This window comes from Monodelphis domestica, chromosome 1 (assembly GCF_027887165.1).
Source record: "Monodelphis domestica isolate mMonDom1 chromosome 1, mMonDom1.pri, whole genome shotgun sequence".
In the NCBI taxonomy this organism is placed as follows: Eukaryota; Metazoa; Chordata; class Mammalia; order Didelphimorphia; family Didelphidae; genus Monodelphis; species Monodelphis domestica.
The window spans coordinates 464781961-464804210 of NC_077227.1; the positions used below are offsets into that span (position 1 = coordinate 464781961).

The 22250-nt window shown below is 43.2% G+C and overlaps 1 protein-coding gene across 2 annotated transcripts in view; it reads left to right on the forward strand.

Annotated features, from left to right (window-relative positions):
• Positions 1 to 256: 256 nt before the first annotated feature.
• Positions 257 to 22250, forward strand: part of LAMC3 (laminin subunit gamma 3) — a 121378-nt gene continuing 99384 nt past the window's right edge. The window contains exon 1 of one of the 2 annotated variants that reach the window (XR_008915345.1): positions 257 to 711. Coding sequence is in view for 1 of the 2 variants with exons in the window: in XM_056812569.1 (XP_056668547.1) it covers positions 333 to 711 (379 nt within the window). In the remaining variant the exon portion in view is untranslated. The remainder of the gene's footprint in view (positions 712 to 22250) is intronic. The other variant, XM_056812569.1, reaches the window with a different exon arrangement.

The following is a 22250-nucleotide window of genomic DNA, read 5'->3' on the forward strand; positions in this document are numbered from 1 at the left end:
CGGGGGAGGCAATGTGTCCAGCATTGTACAGCAAGCAGAGAGCAGAGTGCGGATTTGAATTCCAGCCCTGGAAAGGCTAGGGAGCAACATCCACCTTGTTTCAAGATCAGAAAGCAAAGGGAAAATTCTATCCAGTCTCTGGGCTAAGACCAGGTCTCTGGGCATTCCCAGCCACGTCCACAAGGTGGAACTGAGCGCGAGGGAAAAGGCCCCTCTTGTGAGAGAGAAAAGTGCCCGTCCTTCCATAGTCTGTCTTGCCTGGAGGAGGGACCTGGAGCCCAGTCCCCAGTGAGTAAAGACAGCACAAGGAGAAGACATTCTGAGTCTTCACCATGGAAGAGTTTCTCAGCCTCTCTCTGGGCCTCTTGCTCTGCCTGGGGCTCAGGCTGGCCCACGGGGGCATGGATGCATGCTATGATGGCCAAGGACACCCACAGCGTTGTCTGCCTGTGTTCGAGAATGCAGCGTTTGGCCGCCAGGTCCAGGTGACCAACACATGTGGCAGCCCACCCGAAGACTACTGCCTCCAGATGGGGGCCCCTGGAGACACCAAGCTGTGCCACCGCTGTGATGCCAGGGACCCCGACCACCACCACAACGCCTCCTACCTGACCGACTTCCACAGCCAGGAAGAGAGCACTTGGTGGCAGAGCCAGTCCATGGCCTTTGGGGTCCAGTACCCCAACTCGGTCAACATCACCCTACAGCTGGGTAAGTACAACCACATACTCCCTCCAGTGCCTGGAGTTTCCTTCTCGCTGCTTCCCTATCAGATCCTGAGCACTACTAGACCCCAGGTCCAGAGAAAGCGATAATAGAAGCTTTTCAGACAACACAATTGTCTGGGCACGGTGGGGGGAGGCAGGAGGGGATAGTGGACTGGGGCAGAACTTGGAGGGAAGGCTTCTGTTACCTTGAAAATGGGGGAGTTTCCCCTTTCTGGCTCCCCCTCCCTCTTCTTCCATCCCTCCCATGGAAGTCAACGTTGGGCATTTGGCTGGTGGGCACAAAGAACAATGATGTTTCCCTCTGTGCCCGCCACATAGGGCAGAAGGCACTGGACCATAAAGGGGAGTCTTCTGCTCCAGAGAGGGAATGGGAGTCCTTTGCAAAGCAAAGGTCTAGATGGAATGAAGTTTTCCCTGTACTGAGTGACTATCTTTGCTCACCCCTGAACTGCCTATGCTCAGAATTTGTGATGGGTGAATGGAATATCTAGGATGGGATATATACATACATTTATAGACATACGTGTGTGTGTTTGTGTGGGTAGAGGTGGGGGATGCTAGGCAGGGATTTTCAATATTTTTTTGTATCATGGATCCTCGTTGGCAGTCTAGTGTACCGTTTCTCAGAATGTTTTTAGGGAGTGGCTAGGTGGCACAGTCAAGAGTGCCAGGCTTGGAGTCAGGAGGTCCTGGGTTCAAATCCGATCTCAGATGCTTTCTAGCTATACGAGTCTAAGCAAGTTACTTAACCCCGTTTTTTAAAAAAAATTTAAACATATAAAATGAAATAGGATAAAATAATAAACCAACTCTAATGAAAAACAGTTATAAACTTCTATGCTAAGGAAAAGATTTGGTGTTCTGGGAACCAAGTAATTAAAATAATAACCCATCTGGGTGCTACCCACCCCACGACATCCTCGAAAAACATCAGAAATCTGTCATTATTTATTTGGGCCAAGAACAACCTGATCTACTATCTACTATCTACTACTGAACTATAGTTCCAGATCTGGCAGTTATCCCAAAGAGGGCTAACAAGGACTCCCCTGATGGGACCTGAGTCTCTACAGGGCCAAAGCTGCCCGGAAGCAGGAGAGATAAAGGTCCTGGACCTGCGGAGGTGGGAAGCTGGAGAATCTGGCCTGGACCCAGAACTCATGGGGAAGGAATATGGAATCTGGGACAGGGAATGGGGATAAGGATTGGGAGGGAAGCGGGGGAAGACACTGTTTTCACGTCAGAGATGCTGGTTGATTAAATGGGTTACATGTGTCTACGAAACCCTAGGGACTCTTTATGAATGAGGAATGGAGCAAAAGCAACGGCATCCAAATTCCTGGACTCTGCTACCTCTCCCATTTAGCCAGGTCCCCTCTCGCCATGCTATTTATTCTGCCACATCCAACATCTGGCCATGGCATATTCCATTATATTGTGGGATATTTTACCCCATTATAAAAGTCTAAAATGTTTGTTTTCCAATCAGCAAGGAGTATGAAATGAACACATTCATTGTAAGGTAGTTAAAGATCCCTAAAACTAGGGGGAAGCTGAGAGGCTCAGTGGATTGAGAGCCAGGTCTAGAGATGGAGGTCTTGGGTTCAAATCTGGCCTCAGACACTTCCCAGCTATGTGACCCTGGGCAAGTCACTTGACCCCCATTGCCTGGCCCTTACCACTCTTCTGCCTTGGAGCCAATACATAGTATTGACTCCAAGACGAAAGGTAAGGGTTTAAATAAGAATCACTAAAACTTCACTAAAGCGGGATTACAAAGCAAATTTTGCATTTCATATTTCAAAACACCACAAAATGGAGCCAGCCCCAGGCCCTGATATTAAGGAGAAATAGAATGTAGGCCCATGTTGACCTTGAGTAGATGCCAATAGATTTCAGCTTAAGCTAGGAAGAGGTGAGATTGTGTAATATTTGGGGAGAATGCAGGACCATTTGTCATCATGCTGTTGTCAGAACCGCCACCCACTCTTTGGTCTCCCTCCTAAGGATGGGGCTCCATGTGCAAGGTTCAAGGCCAAGACCTGAGCTGAACAACAGAACTAGCAGAGCGAGCAAGCAAGCAAGCAAGCGAGCTCTTGGCTTGTCTTCAGAGTAGACGGTCCATGGCAGGGAGATGGGACTTTATCCTCTTGCCTGGCTTTCTGCCCTGGGGATGTACGAGGAAGTATGGGGTTCTGAGAGGACAAGGATAAGAGGTCAGCACCGATCAGGGGCCCCAGGGAGAGTGGGGTGAAGGAAAGAAGTGAAAGGAGGCAGGACAGGCAGAATGGGATGGAGGTCGCTGCTTTCCCAGCCCCCTGCAAGCTCGTGGACATCTGTTCCAAATCCCCAAGCTGTTAGGCCCAGCCTTGCTGTCTGGGATGAAAGGCAGTAGTGTCTGGCCAGCTCCCAGCACTTCCAGTGAAGGGTGAGAGAAGCCAGGGTCCTTTGCTTGGTAGAAGAGGGATAGATGGAGCAGGTTCATTCATTCATTCATTCATTCATTCATTCATTCGTTCGTTCATTCGTTTGTTCATTCATTCATTCATTCATTCAATAAATATTATTGAGTGTCTACCAAGTACTAGCTATTGACAAAGACATAAAATTGGATGAGACATGGTGCATGCCTGCAAGGAGCACACATGCTAGTAGGAATGGTAAGATAAATGCCCAAATAATCATCATATTGGGGGTATATGATTAATGACATAAGAGAAATGTGAATGAAGTATTACAGGACCTGGAGAAGAGATCATTCCCGTTAGAGACCAGGAGGGAAAGCTTCATGAAGGGGATCACATTTCAGCCAAACCTTGAGGAATGTTTAAATAGTTATTGGTTCAAGGAATAGTTAGGTGGTTCAGCAGATAGAGCACTGGCATGGAGATGGGAGGTCCTGGGTTCAAGTTTGACCTCAGACACTTCCTAGCTGGGCAAGTCATTTAACTTCAATTGCCTGGCCCTTACCTCTCTTCTGCCTTGGAACTGATATTTAGTATCAATTCTAAGACAGAAGGTAAGGGTTGAAAAATATTTTTTTTAATTCATTGGTTCAGAGGAGTGTGATAAAAGCGTATTCAAAGGTTAGTGGGGGAAACAGTTGGAGCAAAGACACAAAGGTGGGAAAGCACATGGCATTTGCAGGCAATGGGAAGTATATTCATTTGGCCATTAGCTTAAGGTCCTGTTTATATAGGGAAGTGGATTCAGAGTCAGAGCTAGAAGGGATCTCAGGTTCAGTTCAGCCTCCTCACTTTAGAGGTAAGAAAACAGAAGCCCCAGAGAGAATCAATAACATGTCTGAAGTCACATCTGTAATGAGTGAGTGACAGATCATACATTTGAACCCGAGCCTTCTGACACCCCAGACAACGCTCTATTCTACTTGCTTCCATAGGAGATAAAACTAGAAAGTCCAGGACCAGATTGTGAAAGGTATTGAATGCCACACTGAAGAATTTGAACTTTACTAGCTAGGACATGGGGAGCCTCCATGCTATAGAGTGAGGTGGTGTGTGTGTGTGTGAGAGAGAGAGAGAGACAGACAGACAGACAGACAGACATACAGACAGACAGACAGACAGACAGAGAAAGAGAAAGAGATACAAAGAGAGAGACAGAGACAGAGAGAGAGACAAAGACAGAGAAACAGAGACAGAGGCAGAAAGAGAGAGACAGAGAAAGAAACACAGACACACACACAGACACATACACAGAGTAATCTGATCAAACTTATGTTTTAGGAGTGCTAATCTGGCAGCCAATATAGGATGAATTGTAGAGAGAAAGGCCAGAAACAGGAAGATGAGTTAGGAAGCTATTGTAATAGTTCTGGTGAGAGGTAATGAAAGCCTGAATTTATAGTGGCCATGGGAATAGAAAGGAAGAAAGAGGAATATTGCAGAGCTATAATGACAGGATAAGGAAATTGATTGCATGTGAAGGGGGAAGGGGAAGAAGCAGCCTGGGGGAATGGGGGTACCATCGAGAAAAAATAGTGTGGAACATCATGGGGTTCCTAGAGGGTTATATCCTGGATATTTCATTTTAGAGAAAAGAGATCTGAGATCTAGTAGTTAATACATTAGGTAAATCTTTTAACTTCTCAGGGCCTCAGTTTCCTCTAAAATGGGAACAATAATAGAAGCTCAAAATAGAATCACAAAATCACAGAAAATTTCCGACTTGAAGAGAATCTCAGGGCCTATTTGGTCCAACCCATATCTGAATATAAATCCCCTCAACACCAACCATGATAAATGATCCTCCAGATTTTGCTTGAAAACTTATAATTAGATGGAATCTACTTCCTGAATCAGTCCATTCCACTTTTGGATAATTCATTTATTGGTGCCCCTGATTCAAGTCTCTCTTCACTCCAGACCAGGTCACCTTCCATGACTCAATAAATTCCTGGGTCTCTTTCTATTACTGCTAAGATCAAACTATTCTGTTTGGTGCTTGAGGGTCTTCACCATATGACCCTTTCCTATATTTCTGGTGCCCCCAAACATGACTCCTTTCCATGCACTCAGTGATCCAGCCATATTGGACTGTTTGTTGTTCCTCACATATCACTCTATCTCCTATCTCCATGTTTTTTGTACTGACAGTTCCCCAAGACTGGGGTGCCTTTCTTCTTCGTTTCCACCTCCTAGAATTCCTGGTTTCCTTCAAGACTCAACTCAAATTCTACCTTCTACAGAAAGGTCTTTCCCCGCTCCCCATCTGCCAGTGCCTTCCCTTTTAAGGTCACCATACACTTATTCTGCATGTACATGTATTTGGCTATATATGTTCATATGTTGTCTCCCCCATTAGACTATAAGCTTCTTAAGAGCAGGGCCCACATTGCTTGACATGCAATAAATGCTTGACAAATATCTTGTGGATGATTAGAAATATTTTCCTCAAGTAGATCCACTTTGAAACTTTGACAAGTTTCTCCTAGTTCTGCTCTCTAGCATTGAGTAGCACAAGCACAATCCCTCTTCCACAAGAGAATCCCATAAACACAGCTTTCGTCTTCACTAGTAAGTCTCACTTCTTCCCCAATGTTTTCATCTGATCATCCTAAGATGAGATTTCAAGGTCCTTCATTATCCTGGTCATTCCATTCTAGATGCCCTCCAAGATAGAAAGCCTTCACCACTCTGATCACCCCATTCTGGATGCCCTCCAAGATGGAAGTCCTTTACCATCCTGGTCATTCCATTCTAGGTCCCCTTCAGGATAGAGCCTTCACTATCCTGGTCACCTCTTCCTTGATGTCTTCCAGGATGGAGGTCCTTCACCATCCTTGGTCATTCCATTCTATGTACCCCATAGGATGGAAAGCCTTCACTGTCTTGGTCACCCCATTCTAAATGTTCTTCAGGATGAAGACTTTCACCATCCTGGTGTGGAAAGGAAACAAGACTGAGAGTTGGTGGGGAAAGGGGCAACTGGGAGTGGCAGTTGGGTATTCCCAAAACGCATTCCCCATTTATCCCCGTTTTTCCAATTCTCCCATCTCTTCCTCAATAAATATTACACTGGTCACCCCATTATGGATACCCTCCAAGATGGAGGTCCTTCACCATCCTTGGTCATTCCATTCTAGATGCCTTCTAGGATGGCTTACCCACTGTCTTGACCCAGAGGATCATATGGGATCATATGTGGAAACTCATTAAAAAGTATAAGCTATGCAAATTAAGTGATACTAGTAATTGTTACTATTACTGAGCATCAAATTTGCATGAAAGTGTTTCTTTCAACCTTATTTCCCCCAAAGAGATGATCATACTGCTGTTCATTAGCATCTGGTCTCATGTTGCCATCACCCTGCACACATATATACACACACACTTTCCCTCTCACACATGGAAGAATTAAAAGACGATTGGATTTGGAGTCAGAGAATCTGGATTTAAATCTTACCTGTGCTACCCCCTACCTGTGGAATCCTGGGTAGGTCATTTCCCCTCCCAGGCCTCTTTTTCCTCCTCTGTAAAATGTACTTAGAGATGTACTTAGTTATCTCTACAATTTTTGAGTTCTCCAAATAACTTGCTTTAGGATTAGCCTTTTTGCCTTGACCCTACAACCCTGTTTCAGGAATCCCTGGAAACCTGACGGTCCCTTGCTCTTATTCTAGAGTGAGCCAGTGATAGCATCAACCCAGGTCTTGGAAGATCTGTTTCATGGCTGAGTTTCTCTGGTTGAGAGAGTGGGCAGTCTGCTTCCCCTCTCTTCCCAGCCTGCAGGTCCATATGCCCTAGTTTCCAAAAGGACTCCCAATTAATAAGCCATTCCTGGGAGAGGTCAGATGGTCTCTACCAAATAGTCCCATGCTCCATCTGTTGGCCCTAGTGGTTTCAGGATTATGGTCCAAACTCAACTTGCTGTCCTGGCTAAATCTGACCTAATAGTGTCCTGGAATCACATCATTTAAGCTCTTTGGTCTCGTCTTGGAAGCGCTCTTGGGGTCTGTATAGTCCAACCCTCTCACTTTACAGATAAGGCACCTGAGGCCAAGAAAAGTGAAATGACTCGCTTGAGGTGGGCCAAGCAATATGGCGACAGGGCTGGAGTGACCCAGAATCCTCCACCTTTCCGCTGTCCCATGGTCCTTCAGAAAGGTTTCTCCTAGGCAGAGGGTTTTTTCTTCTGGGAGGGCCATGGAGTGAAATGAGGCATGGCAGAGTATGTCCGTTAGACAGCAGAAAAACAATAGACAATTATTCCTTTGCTCCAGGAACCAGACTCACCCCTCACCACCCCAGGAGAAGGCCTGGGCTACCCTGTGACAAGCAGTGAAGGGCTGACACTACGATGCCCCCTACCCAAGGGGATGACTATATATGGAGCTGAAGTGGAGTCTCGGACATTGGGAGCTGGGCTGCCTTTGAGAACAGCACCAGCCCAGATGCCTGGTGGAGACCTCCCCCAGCCCTGCCTCTTCCCCTCCACCCCCCAACTTTTGTCTCCAGTCTAGCTTTATTTGCTTTGGAAACTTGGTGGGGGGCCAGGGGACAAGCTCCCTCCTCTCCTCTCCCTCCAAATTTGGGCTGGAATGCTGGGTCCTGGGCAGGTCTATTGGGTCGGATCAGGGGTTGTTTGTTGACATGACACCCCCAGTGGCTCCCGCCCACTGGGCGGAAATAGCCCAGCCGGTTGTCCCCTGATTCCTCCTTTGTACCGGCCTTAGCAGAGGCCCTTCCTGGGTTGGCTGCTCCTGCTCTTCCCTTCCTCCCCAGACAGGACAAGGGGTTCCAAGGGGCTTTGGGAATCTCCCAGGACAAGCCTTTTCACTCTTCCTCCTAGGCCTGCTGTGCAGAGACTCAGCTGGCCTAGGGGCCTGCGGAGTAGAGGGCCATGATCCTGTAGGAAAACCACAAGGAACATCCCCGGAAAGAAAAGGGGAGACCTGGGAAGAGCCTCAGCCAAGCCCAGGGACCCAATGAAGGGCTTTGAAAAGCCCAGAGGGGAAGGAGAGCTCCCAGCCCAATGCCAAATCGCTTCAGACAGCAGGATAGAGGAGAAAGAGCCTGGCATTTGCAGTCAACAAACCTACATGAGAATCTGGCCTCTGCTCCTCCTTACTTGTGTGACCTCAGGCAATAATGAAGAGAGCTCACAGCCTTCTGACGCTCCAGGCTTGGCCTTAGTAATTATATACATCTATTTCCTTATTATTATTATTATTCCATGGGGTTTATTATTACCCTCTGCACGTTACTTGTGCCTCTCGTCTGTGCCTTTACAACAGACTGTGTCTCTCTCAGGGCTTTGGCTCAAGCTGCTCCATCAGGATTTTGCTGCTTTTATCCAAGCCCCGCAGGACATGTGGGATTCATCCAATCCTGATCCGTTTCCTCTGCTAACACCTAGCTTACACTTTAGATTGACTCAGTCAATAAAGCCTAGGCCTCATTTACACTCAGATCACACATCGGATTGCTCCAATATGGAGGGCGATCAAACAGGCATCCTAACAAAGTAAGGACACTGGCATGGAGAGTGGCTCGTTAGAATCACTCGAATGATATTCACTTGTAAGGCGGTATGTCTCATTTTGTTATTTGGTTGTGTCCCATTTTTTGTGACCCCATCATGGGGTTGTCTTGGCAAAAATTCTGGAGTGGTTTGCCATTTCTTTCTCCAGAAGGTGAAAGGCAGAAGTGAAATGACTTATTTAGGGTCACACAACTAGTTAAGTGTATGAGGCTGGATTTGAAATCAGGCCACCCTAACTCCAGATCCACAGCTCTATTCACTGAGCCACCCAGCTGCTTTAATTATTCATGTTTATTTTCTCTCCTTACTAGACTGTAAGTTCCATGAACACAGGGCCTTTATTTTATGGATACTTTTGAGTCTCCTCCTATACCTAGTACAAGACACTGCCTACAACAGGTGTTAACTGAGTGTTTCTTGAAATAAAATAAAATGGGGACAACTGGGTAGCTCAGTGGATCGAGATCCAGGCTTGGAGATGAGAAGTCCTGGGTGTGACCCTGGGCAAGTCACTTTATCCCCATTGCCTAGCCCTTACTGCTCTTCTGCCTTAGAACCGGTAGACGGTATTGATTCTAAGATGGAAGGTGAGGGAAGGCAGGGTGGCAGGGAGGAAGGAAGGAAGGAAGGAAGGAAGGAAGGAAGGAAGGAAGGAAGGAAGGAAGGAAGGAAGGAAGGAAGGAAGGAAGGAAGGAAGGAAGGAAGGAAGGAAGGAAGGAAGGAAGGAAGGAAGGAAGGAAGGAAGGAAGGAAGGAAGGAAGGAAGGAAGGAAGGAAGGAAGGAAGGAAGGAAGGAAGGAAGGAAGGAAGGAAGGAAGGAAGGAAGGAAGGAAGGAAGGAAGGGAGGGAGGGAGGGAGGGAGGGAGGGAGGAAGGAAGGAAGGAAGGGAGAGAGGGAGGGAGGGAGGGAGGGAGGGAGGGAGGGAGGGAGGGAGGGAGGAAGGAAGGAAGGGAGAGAGGGAGGGAGGGAGGGAGGGAGGGAGGAAGGAAGGAAGGGAGAGAGGGAGGGAGGGAGGGAGGGAGGGAGGGAGGGAGGAAGGAAGGAAGGGAGAGAGGGAGGGAGGGAGGGAGGGAGGGAGGGAGGGAGGGAGGGAGGAAGGAAGGAAGGAAGGAAGGAAGGAAGGAAGGAAGGAAGGAAGGAAGGAAGGAAGGAAGGAAGGAAGGAAGGAAGGAAGGAAGGAAGGAAGGAAGGAAGGAAGGAAGGAAGGAAGGAAAGAAAATGTAGAGGCAAAGCCCCTGTTCTCAGGGAACTTTTGATGCCATTGAGGAAACAGTCAGTTCACAAGCATTTAAGAACTGTGCTAAGAGTTAAGTGCTAAGCAGCTGCTGAGGCAACTGGTGAAGCAGCAGATAGAATACTGAGCCTGGTGTCAGGACGTCCTGAGTTCAAATTCAGCCCCAAATGTGTGACCTTGGGCAAGCCACTTAATTCTCTTTGCTTCGGTTTCCCCAGTAAAATGAGTTGGAAAAGGAAATAGCAAACCACTCCAGTATCTTTGTCTTCAAGTCCCCAAATGGGTCATAAAGAGTTGGATTCAACAAAAAATAACGTAATGCGATGAATATAGGCTCATTGATAACTTGGTGGAAACTAAGGCAGAGATGAGTAACTGGTCTAAGTTGACACGATACAAGCAGCAGATTCCACGTCAAATCCTCTGACTCACAGCTACTAAGAGAGCCCTGTGCTTGGTGGATGTAGAGAGATGAATCAGTCGTGTTCCATACCCTCAAGAGCTTGATAAAAAAATAATAATCATACTGGGTTTGGGCTTTTCCTGTGAATTAACCATGTTGTAATCTGCACCAGAGTTATTTAGAGAGGTTTTATGATCCAACCAAATGCTGACCTCAGAGCCAGGAAAATATGGTTCCCCTCTGACAGATATGGGCTCCACAAGTCTGCACAAGTCACCTAACCTCTTTGTGCCAGGAAAGTCTATAACGAAGAGAATCAACCTGAGTTATATGGACCAGTCTGTGGATAGTCTTTAGGGGGTCTGTGAGCTAGGATGGGAAAAAAATTAGATATTTATTTTTACTACTTTCTAATTGAAATTCAGTTTTCTCTTCAATGATTTAAACACATTATTCTGAAAAGGAGTTTTATTTGTACAAAAACTTTTCAATTAAATTTACTCAAAATTATCCATTTTAAATTTCACAATGTTCTCCATCTCTTGATGACTCATAAATTCCTCTCCTACCCATAAATCTGATTGATAGGATAATTTGTTCCTTGTTCTTTTTTTTTTTTTAATCCTTACCTTCTGTCTCAGAATCAATACTATATATTGGTTCTAAGGTGGAAGAGCAGCAAGGGCTAGGCATTGGAGGGTAAGTGACTTGCCCAGGGTCACACAGCTAGGAAGTACCTGAGGTCACATTTGAAACTAGGACCTTCCGTCTCTAGATCTGGTTCTCAGTCCACTGAGCCATCCAGCTGTCCCCTACCCCATTCTTCTAATTTACTTATGATATCTCCTTTTATGCCTAGATCATGTATCCATTTTGATCTTATCTTAATGAATGGGGTAAGATATTGATCTATTCCTATCTAGGTATTTACAGAAAGATATGGAAAAGGTGAAAAGGCTGAGAATGTGTGAATAGATTGCAGATCTCTAAGTAGTCTCTGCTACTTTCCAGTTGTCCCAACAATTTCTGCCAAATAGTGATTTCTTATTCCCAAGCCTGGATCTATGCTTTTTTGTCAAATATTGGGTTACTATAATCTTTTACTACTGTTTGTTGTATATCTATCCTGTTCTTCTGATCTACTTTTCTATTTCTTAGCCAGTACCAGATAATTTTGATGAATACTGCTTTATAATACAATTTAAAATCTGATATTGCTAGTGTTCCTTTCTTCACATTTTTTTCATTAATTATTTTGGTATTCTTGATCTTTTGTTCTTCCATATGAATTTTGTTATTATTTTTTCTAGCTTAATTAAAATAATTTTTGGTAATTTAATTGAGATAACCCTAAGTAGATTAGTTTAAGTAGGATTGGCTCTGGTCATCCATGAACAACTAATATTTCTCTAATTATTTGGATCTGACTTTGTGTAATAAAGGATTTTATATTTACATTCATGTAGTTTCTAGGTTTGTTTTGGCAGGTATACTCCCAGGTATTTTATTCTATCCAGGGTCATTTTAGAGTATCTCTTTCTGTCTCTTCTTGCAGGACTTTGTTTATAATATATAATAATGCCGACAATTTATGGGGGTTTACTTTATATTCCGCTACCTTGCTAAACTTATTGATAGTTTCAACTAACTTTTTAGTTGAATTGCTATGATTTTCCACATATACCATCATGTAGTCAGCAGAGATAGCTTTATGATTTCTTTGCCCATTTTGATTTCTACAATTTATTTTTCTCTTATTGCTATTACTAGCTTTTCTAATACTATGTTAAATAATATTGGTGATAATGGGCATCCTAGTTTCACAATCATTGGACTACTAAAGGGGTTTGTGATGCCCCTGCTTTAAGCTTCTAAGTTTCAGAGAAGGTTATAGCCTTCATTAATAAAAGGACTTTGCCATATCTGTCACAGCTTTGGACTCTGCCTAGACACAAGTACTATTCTTATCTTCTCTATTGGATGATGAGTGCCTTGAGGGCAAGGACCATATCTTGTTCCTCTTTGTAGGTTCAGTATCCAGCATTCATGTGCAGAACCCAGCAGGTTCTCAATAACTACAGTGGGTATGAAATACCAAATGGGCAGCACAGGTAGTAGTGGCTGTAGAAATTTCAAGAAGAGAAGAGATGACTGACAACTTGGCCATCTCCTTTTTAGAGCGTGGGCCATTATCACCTGACCAGAGAGCTGGCACAAGGCAGATATTAAGCAGCCAGCCTGTTAAGATCATGGAATTCCCAGCATGGTCCAGCACATCACCTGTGTCCCAATCCAGCCAAACAAGTCCTAATAAGAGAATCAGATGGGCCAAAGGCCATCTTCTTGAACCAGCTGGGAAATGAAACTCATCTAGAATGACACTTGGGGCCGTTAATAAAAAACAAAGCCAGCCCCACTTCCTGCTCTGTCCAAGCAAATAATGAGTTCAAAGTGGGAGAGGCTTATTTTGGGAAAAGGCAAACAAAACAAAGCCCTGTAATTAGAGACATCTGGGGAGCAGTCGCCTTAGGCCCAGACTCTCTGGGAAGGTGGGTGAGGGGAAGAAGTGGAAGTACAGGGAGGAGGGAAGACTGAGCTTAGCTACACACACCCAGGCCCAGAACCGGATTCTCCTCCTACTGGGACCATTCTGCCATAGGGGATACGATGGCTGATGCCTGGGGACTGTGACTGGATGGAGCAGGTCACCTGGGGCACTCAAGGACTTCAGTACTGGCCCTTTTCCCACTACCCATCATCTCTATCTTTTTCTACTTTCTCTCCCCTTCTGCTCCCTTTTGTTTTCTCCCTCTTAATCCTCAATCCTGCCTGATGTTTGCCAATGATTATCAAGGCTACCAGAGAACTTCATGCTATAGTCATAACAGCCCTAAATTTGAAGGCAAGAGATAAGATTTTGAGTTTCAATGCATATGTGACCTTGGCAAGTCCTCTCATTTATATCCTCATCTGGACTTCAGTAAGTCTGGAATCTCATCAGTATGGTCACTCCAACCACTGGCATAGATCTGCACTCTATCCACACATTCTCATCCTTTTCAACTTTTCCATATCTTTCCATAAATCCTTCACAAAAGATTACTAATGCACTGTTAGCAGCACATCGAGCTATTTCCACTTACATATGCTTCAGCTTGATTACATGTTGGTCAATATCCTTTTTCCTGATCATACATGTCTCTGATCTCATCCCCACCTTCTGGCTTCCCTCAAGACCCAGTTAAAAATCCCATCTTCTTCAAGAAATCCTTTCTAATTTTCCTTCATTTTAGTTCCTTTTTTTGCTATGGTATGCTATTAAATGTCTTAGTTTTGAACCGGTGATGTCCTCTGGCTGATTAGTAAAGATAAATACCTCAGCGGGGGCTCGACAACTATGGCTAAGTGAGTGCACATTCAGAGAGCATATTAAACCAGGGCAGACTTATCCAGGAGACCTTCAATGAGAGTGAGGGAGATCATCCCCTCTGATGATATTTTCAATTTATCCTGTAAATATCTGGTTTGTAAATAGTGATTTGCATATGGTCTCCCCATTAGACTGTAAGCTTCTTGAGAATAAGGACTATCTTTTGCCTTTCTTTTCATCAGCAGGGCTCAGTACAGTGCCTAGCAAATATTAGTACTTAATCAATGTTTATTGACTAACTTATTGACTGACTGAAAAGGTTACCCAATATTAGATTTGAAAAGGACCTCAGACCTGGGTCCATCTAATTCAAACCATACCTGAACAAGATTCTGTCTTACAAATTAACAGCTATCCTTCAGCTGAAAGCCCTCCAGGGAACTCCCCAAGGATGTACCTTCCACTTTGGAATAACTGATTCTTCTTTTATTTCTCTCTCTCTGGAAAAGTCTGAATCTGACTTTGTTTTGCCTTTCTTTGTATCTCCAACACTTAACGTAGTGCCTGACACATAATAAATGCCAGTTGATTAGATAGCTTTCGCAACTTGCAGTCATCTGTCCTATTTCTGCCCTCTGGAACTAAGCAGAAGAAACCTAATCCCTCTCCTGGGTAGGTGATAGCCTCTGACACTTGAATATAACTATCATGTTCCCTCCCCAAAAAAATCTTCATTTTTCTAGACTAAACATCATTGGCAGTCTTCAACCAATCCTTATTTGGTGTCAGTCAATCAGCAAGCATTTGTTAATCATCTATTTATTATTTGGAAGGCCTTGTGCTAGGGGCTGTGCGTGATCTCCAAGTCCTTCACTCTTTTCAAATTAAATAACATATAAAAATCACTCTGCAAACTTGAGAGGACTAGTAGATATCATTTATTAGTAATATTATAATGATGATGATGCCTAATTTCCCTTCTATATAAAATGTTTATGAGAATAATCTACGTGCTCATTAAGAACATCATTGATAAGGATATTAGAAGGGAACAGGAAGGTTTTTACAAGTGATATTCTCTAATAGACTTCCTTATTATCATGCAATTGAATTACATGTAGAAAAGATTCCACTGTGCTTTTTGTCTACTGACTACACCCTGCAAAAGCATTTAATCTAGTACAGCAAAATTCTCTCCTCCATCAAGGTATCTCCCATGAGTCTGTTAAAACTATAAAATAAAACAAATGACATTGTTCAGCAACTCTTTGATCAAAATGTTAGAAAACAAATTCTAAAAATTATTTTTACACGTAATTGGGGGGAAAAAAACAAAGCATCACTGAAGGAAAAGCAAGCCTTTGATCATTAAGTAGAGGAAACTAGGTAGTATAATATATGGGATTTGGAGGCAGGAAGCACTGAATTCAAATCCTGCCTCAGTCATTTATAAGCTTGGAGACCCTGGACACATCATTCACCTCTCTCAGCTTTAATCTCCTTATCTATAAAAAAAACAACCTTCGATTAAAAAAAAGGCTAATAACAGGACCTATTTCACAGTGTTGCTGTGGAATCAAATGAGATAACAAATGTAAAATGTTTTACATTCTTAAAAATTCCATAAATGCTAGCTATCAGCTACTATTAATAGAAAGTGAAGCATAAAACAAGTAGGCATATGCTTGCCCAGGCTGCTTGTCATCATTAAGGAAGAAATCCAGCAAAAAGTCCAAACTGAAGAGAGATTCTCTATAGATAGTGAAAACCTTCATATGCTTCTGCTTCCAGATGACATTATGTTGACTGCATTAAGTCTTGGAACACTTCAGAGGCATGGAGAAGAAAACAAGTATTTATTAAGAGCCTTCTATGGGGGCAACTAGGTGGCTCCATGAATCAAGAGCCAGGCCAGCAGATGGGAAGTCCTAGGTTCCAATTTGGCCTCAGGCACTTCCTAGCTGTGTGACCCTGGGCAAGTCACTTGACCCCATTGCCTAGCCCTTACTGCTCTTCTGCCTTGGAACCAATACACACTATTGAGTCTAAAATGGAAGGTAAGAGGTTGTTTTTTTAAAAACCTACTATGTGCCAGGCACTGTGCTAAGTACTTAACAAATATTTCATTTGATCAACCTCCTGCAGAACTTCTTGAATGGGATGCAGAACTTTTCTACAGAGTTTGAACTATCCACCCATGAAAAAATGCAGAATGCGCACTGTACAGACCATAGCACATAGTTGGATGAAGAGCCTATTAAGCTCATGCAACAGTAGATGTATCTTATATAGACACTGCAGATGGACAATGATTTGGACCCAAAATTGAACAAGAGGAGAGAGGGCTGGGTTACCTTTGGAAACTTCTTTTTGTGATCCCCAAAATCTTTTTGAATCAAAGGCCTACCTTTGGGATAACAATTTGGTGCCCATGGTTGTTCTTCATTCTGGTACCCAGTTAGCTACCCCAGATTCTAAGTATTTGGGGCTAAAAAATACTCTCCAAATCATAGTTTATGAATATATAACAACATGTGTTTTGGTTTTTTTTTTTAGTTACTTAATAACAGGGCATTTTCAAGAAAATAGCAATGTAAATAAAGTAACAATGTCCCCAACCTCAGCTTAGGCATTTAAAGAACTCATTGCTGATTGAGTAAGAGACAATCATTATTTCATTTTCACCAAAAAATGTATTACTGTACTTGCCAAAGACTCACAGAAGCCTACCACAAAATATGCAAATGTAAAAGCACTAATTAGCCCACTAGCCTCCCCTTGGAAGGAATACTCACTTTGGAGACTCAAATGAGCCCATTGGATCTGCCTTGTTCAAACAACTCAAGTCAATGGTAGGGAGAAGAGGCAAGATCCAAGTGTGCTGGTGCCCCATGACAAAGCAGGCAACCCTCCAGATCCAGGGCTGCCTTAGTGATCCTGCTCCTTCTTCAAGAAGCACACCATAGATGAAAACTTCTCCCTCTAGGATGCCACTCCTCCTTCTCTGGGGAACTGTTAAACCTGGGGCTGTCAAACTGAGGATAAGACTCAAGTCGGAGAAAGTCAACTCTCAGGATTTCTTCTATAAGACCTCAAAAGCATGTGGACCTAGGCCATATGTTCTTGCAGCAATTCTATCAATTACCTAGCTTAGGCTTATCCTGAGTCAGAGAAAGTCCATTCTCAGGAGCTCTAGTCTCTGATCTACTCAGAAAAGGAAACACCAAGAGTGAAGGTAGCAATGAAATGAGCAGAACCAGGAGAGCATTATACCCAGAGACTATAACATTGCAGGACAATCAAATGTGATTGACTTTGCTACCAAAAGCAATGCAATGATCCAGGACAACTCTGAGGGACGTAAGAGAAAGAATGCTATCTGCATCTAGAGAAAGAGCTGTGGGAGTAGAAATGCAGAAGGAAACATATGATTTATCACTTGTTTATATGGGTATATGATTTGGAGCTTTGGTTTGAAGAGATCGCTCTGTTTCAAAAATGAATAATATGGAAATAGGTATTGAGTGATTATATATATATATATACATACATATATATATACATATATATATATATATGTATAGCCAGTGGAATTGCTTGGCATCTCTGGGAGGGAGAAGGGATGAGGGAAGGGAGAAAACATGAGTCATGGAACCATGGAAAAAATTAAGCTTTTTAAAAATTAAAAAAGAAAAAAGAAAAGGCAAGAGGAGAATACTGAAAAAAGCCAAGGGAGACCCCCAGTTCACATTATAAAGGGGGACAGTTGTGAATCTTGAAATTTCTCAGACTTGTGAATGTTAAAAATTTCCCCATTGGGGAATTCTCCATTGGAACAATTCCCTACTGGGAACATTCCCCATTTAAATGTGAAAACTCTACTTGGATCAGAAATGGGAAGAACTCTACTCCACCTGTACTTGAGACTGCTTTAGGGAAGAAAGCTCCTTGCAGAACAATGAAAAGTACTTAAACCCATACTTATAATAAGGGGGAAAGTTCTTAAGCTAAGTACCTATAAAGGTCAAGCAACTTGTGAATTTACAAGGAGCAAAGAGGTGAAAACTTACTCAGAGCTTTCCTGGTGTGAATTACTCAGAAGTTTTAGTCTACCCAGAAAAGGTGAGAGCAAGATGTGAATTAAGGTGATAACAAAATGTGAATTCAGAATGGGCTGTCCTTTGGAAAACATCTACTGTGATTGGTAGATGGAAGAACTTAGGGGAGGTAACATAGGAGAAAACCCTCTATTATAAGAAAAAGAACAGACTGTTGAAAAAGCTCTTGAGATATAGAGGCTCTTGAGAGGATAATCTCTAAGGAGGTCTCTCAAGGGAGGCTGACTCTAGCCGAAACTCCCTCTGGGGAGACTGTCACTAGAATCCTTGCTTGGACAGATCTTATGGTGAGTGATAACTGACTGACTGATTTTTTCTTTTAGGACTTAGGCCTGGGTTGGCCAGGGCTACCCTGGGCCGGTCTATCCTTTTCTCATTTATTTCCTTTTTCTCTCTCTCTCTCTTTCTTTAATTCCTCATTGTATTATTAATTAAAATTCTCTATAAAACCCAGTTGACTTGGGTATATATTCATAATTGGGAATATTTCCCTGGCGACCACCTTATATTTGATTTTAAAACAAGACACTGTAGTGAAAACATTTTCTGCGGTCACAATTTACTCACCCACTCTTATATCTACTACAATTTATATCTTCAACTATTTTTACTCACTACAGTTTACAACCTCAACTCTTTTAACTGCCACAGTTTATGGCAGACAACTATTTTAAATATAACACAATGCCTCTGACAAAAATTCAGTCTACTGACTCTCAGATGTCAATCATCTTGGAAGTGGCATAAGTCCCGAAGGACCAATCAGAAGATCTTTCTGTCTCCTGTCAGCAAGACTCCAGGCCATACCCCTCTGGAGGGATCCTCTGTATACTACAGGCCAGAAGTCCACATCCTGTAATTTCATTGAGATGCTTGGGGATATGCATAGTCAAGGAATATGTGAGCAAATAATTCTCAGAAGAATCAGAAACTATTAACAACTATATGAAAGATCACTCCAAATCTCTAAGAATGAGAAATATAAATCACCATAAAACTGAGGTTTCACCTCACACATAGTGAATTGGCAAAGATGATAAAAGATGGAAAAAGTCAATGTGGGAGGGGCTATGGAAAGATTGGTGGACACATTGGTGGAGTTGTAAATTGGTGGAACCATTCTGACAAGCAATTTGGAATAATAACAATGATAATTATAACTATAGTAATAATAATGACCAGCATTTATATATTAGCTCTTTAAGGCTTGCACAGAGCTTTACAAATATTATCTCGTTTTGTCCTCACAATAACACTGGGAGGTTGATGCTATCATTATCATCTCTGTGTTACAGATGAGGAAACTGAGGAAAATAAGAGACTATAAAGTGATTTGCCAAGAGTGATAGCTAGTAGTTGTCAACTTCTCCTCCTACTCTTTCTCTTCCTCTTCCTTCTTTTCGCCTAGTGTCTTAGAATCAATACTAAGTATCTGTTCTAAGGCAGAAGAATGGTTAGGGTCAGGCAATGGGGGTTAAGTGACTTGCCCAGGGTCACACAGGTAAGAAGTATCTGAGTTCACATTTGAATCCAGGGCCTTCCATCTCTAGACCTGGCTCTCCATCCACTGAGCCATCTAATTGCCCCAAACTCAGCTCCTCTTGACTTCAAGTCCATCACTTTCAAGTCCATCTATTCACTGTACCACCTGGCTACCTATATTAGAGTTCTCAGAGAATTACACTAAGAAAGTTATTGAAATATTCATGCTATTTGACCCAGAGACTCTCCTGCTAAGTATCTGTGCCAAAGTCAACGATAACAAGAAGAGTCACATATGCACCAAAATATTTTTAGCAGCACTTTTTAGAGCAGCAAAGAACTGGAAACAAAGTAGATGTGCATTGATTAGGGATCAACTGAACAAGTTATGGTACATGAATGTAACAGTTTAAGAAATCAAGTATTTGGAGAATAGAGACTGATGGGAAGACATCAACTGAAGCAAACTGAAATAAACAGAATTAAGAAAACTATACGTACAATGAGTACAACAACATAATTTGAAAGAATAATAACAAAAAACTGGAATGGAATGTTGTATAATTGTAATGGCCAATTTTGACCCCCCTCCAAAAAAAAGAGATTTATGCAAATGGACTTCCCTCCCTTTGCAAAGTAGAGGAGGACTTAGGTGAAGGATACTACATATAATAGCAATGTTGGATGATGGGCTGGATTCATTTTATTAAACTGAGCTTTTTTGGCCTATTTTTTATTCTTTGGTAAAAGGAATGGTTCTGGGGGCAGCTAAGTGGCAGTGGATTTAGAGCCAGTCCTAGAGATGAGAGGTCCTGGGTTCAAATTTGGCCTCAGACATTTCCTGGCTGTGTGACCCTGGGCAAGTCACTTAACTCCCCCCACCCCTTGCCTAGCCCTTACCACTCTTTTGCCTTGGAACTAATACAAAATATTGATTCTAAGATGGAGGGAAAGATTTTAAAAATAAAAAAGAGATGATTCTCTGGGTAGAGTATATGATGGTAGAGGTAAAGCCTCAGTCAGTAAACTTAATTAAGGAGTTATTACATACCTGATATATAGTAACCTTTTAATAAATGCTTGTTGACAGACTGGCATCACCTCCAGTATTCCCATACCAGGTATACAAAGAAAGCCAAAATGCAAGATAACAATACAAATTTTAATTGATTGGAAAACTGGTTGGTCTATACATTTAGATACATCCTTTATGCTTCGTGTCCTATATTTATTCATATGAATAAGTGATCAGTGAATAAATGAAAAAACTTACTACATCTTAAGGAACATGGGCCAATTGGAGCCAAGGTGAGGAGGGAACAGAGGGTTGAAACGGTTAAGTGTTGATCATCTAAGGCATAGTCTCAAATCCAGGAAACAAGGAGGCTGAGGAGAAAATACAGATGTCCATGTGTAGTCCACACCTGAACTGTGAGCTCCGTAAGGGCAGGAACTCCATTTTTTAAAAAATGTATTTATTTAATTGATTTACAATATTTTTCCATGGTTACATGATTCATGTTCTTTCCCTCCCCTTCCCCACTCCCCTCTCGTAGCCAACAGGCAATTCCACTGGGTTTTACATGTGTCATTGATCAAGATCTATTTCCATATTATTAATATTTGCATTAGGGTGATTGCTTAGAATCTACATCCCCAATCATATTCCCATTGACCCATTTGACCAAGCAGTTGTTTTTCTTCTGTGTTTCTACTCCCACAGTTCTTCCTCTGGATGTGGATAGTACAGGAACTCCATCTTGTCTGAGCTTTACATTTTCCCTTGTGCTGAGAACATTGGCCATGCACACGGTAGACGCATGCTTAACAAATGTTTGTGGAGGTGAACTGTAGCTGATGTGTGGTGGGCTGGAGCCTGATGGGGAATGCCAGCTTGCTTCTCTGCCACCTGAATGCAGACTGAGACTTCCTTCTTGTTAGGTGTTCCTAGAAGCTTCATCTGGAAGACAGAACTTGTACCAGAATCATACGCAGAACAAATTAAGTTCTCCCCATCACTCTGGCATAGCCTGCCTTCGCAGACAGAGGAGTAACTCACTGCCAGTGCTCAGGCCCCTACGGCCACCCGTCAGTCTTGTCTCTGGGCCAATGCCCTGTTTGACCCAACTCAGTTGGGCCATCACACTTGAGAGGCGCTGACCCTCAGGGTATCCCCGTCTCCCTGCAGTCAGGATCCCTTCTCCACCTTGCCTCAGGCCTCTGGGCTGCTTCTCCATCCCGAAAACCTGTCTGAGGGTTACAACAGGCCAAACAAATAAACACACAACTTTCCAACCACAATAGGAAAAACATGCTGAGGTGGTAGGTTGGGGTGGACGCTAGGATTTTTGGCAACTGAGGGAGGCGTCCTTCGCCCGCAGCACAGTCACCTCCATCCCAGGGTCGGGACTGACACCTTGGGCTTCGGAATCTGGCAGCCAGCCGCTGCTGTCCTCCAGGGTTGGGGCTTTGCACTAATTATCCCCACCCGGCCCCCCTCCAACTGCCCCTGCACCCCTCCAAGGATTGCGAATCCTGCTGTGGGGGCGGGAGGGAGGGCGGGAGAGGCAGTGAGGAAGCTGTTCAAGGTCGCCCAGCAGGTCCATAGCCAATGTGAAATTAGCAAATGTGGAATTAAAGTTCTGAGTCCTGGAGTTGACTGCCCATGGCTTAAGCCAGATCTCCTCCCTCTTGCATTGTTCTCTGATTCATTAAAGTCTACTGGCATTTTTACAGCCAGCGCTGCTATGAACATAGTAAACAACTATACCAGAATTTTAGCTCAGAGTCTTGGGATTTTAGACAGAACACAGCAACCTTTTTTTTTTTTTTAAAACAAAGGTAGAGAGTTTTCCATACCACATAAAGAAGGGAAACATCATGGAATGGTGGGCAAAGTCTTGGCTTCTGGA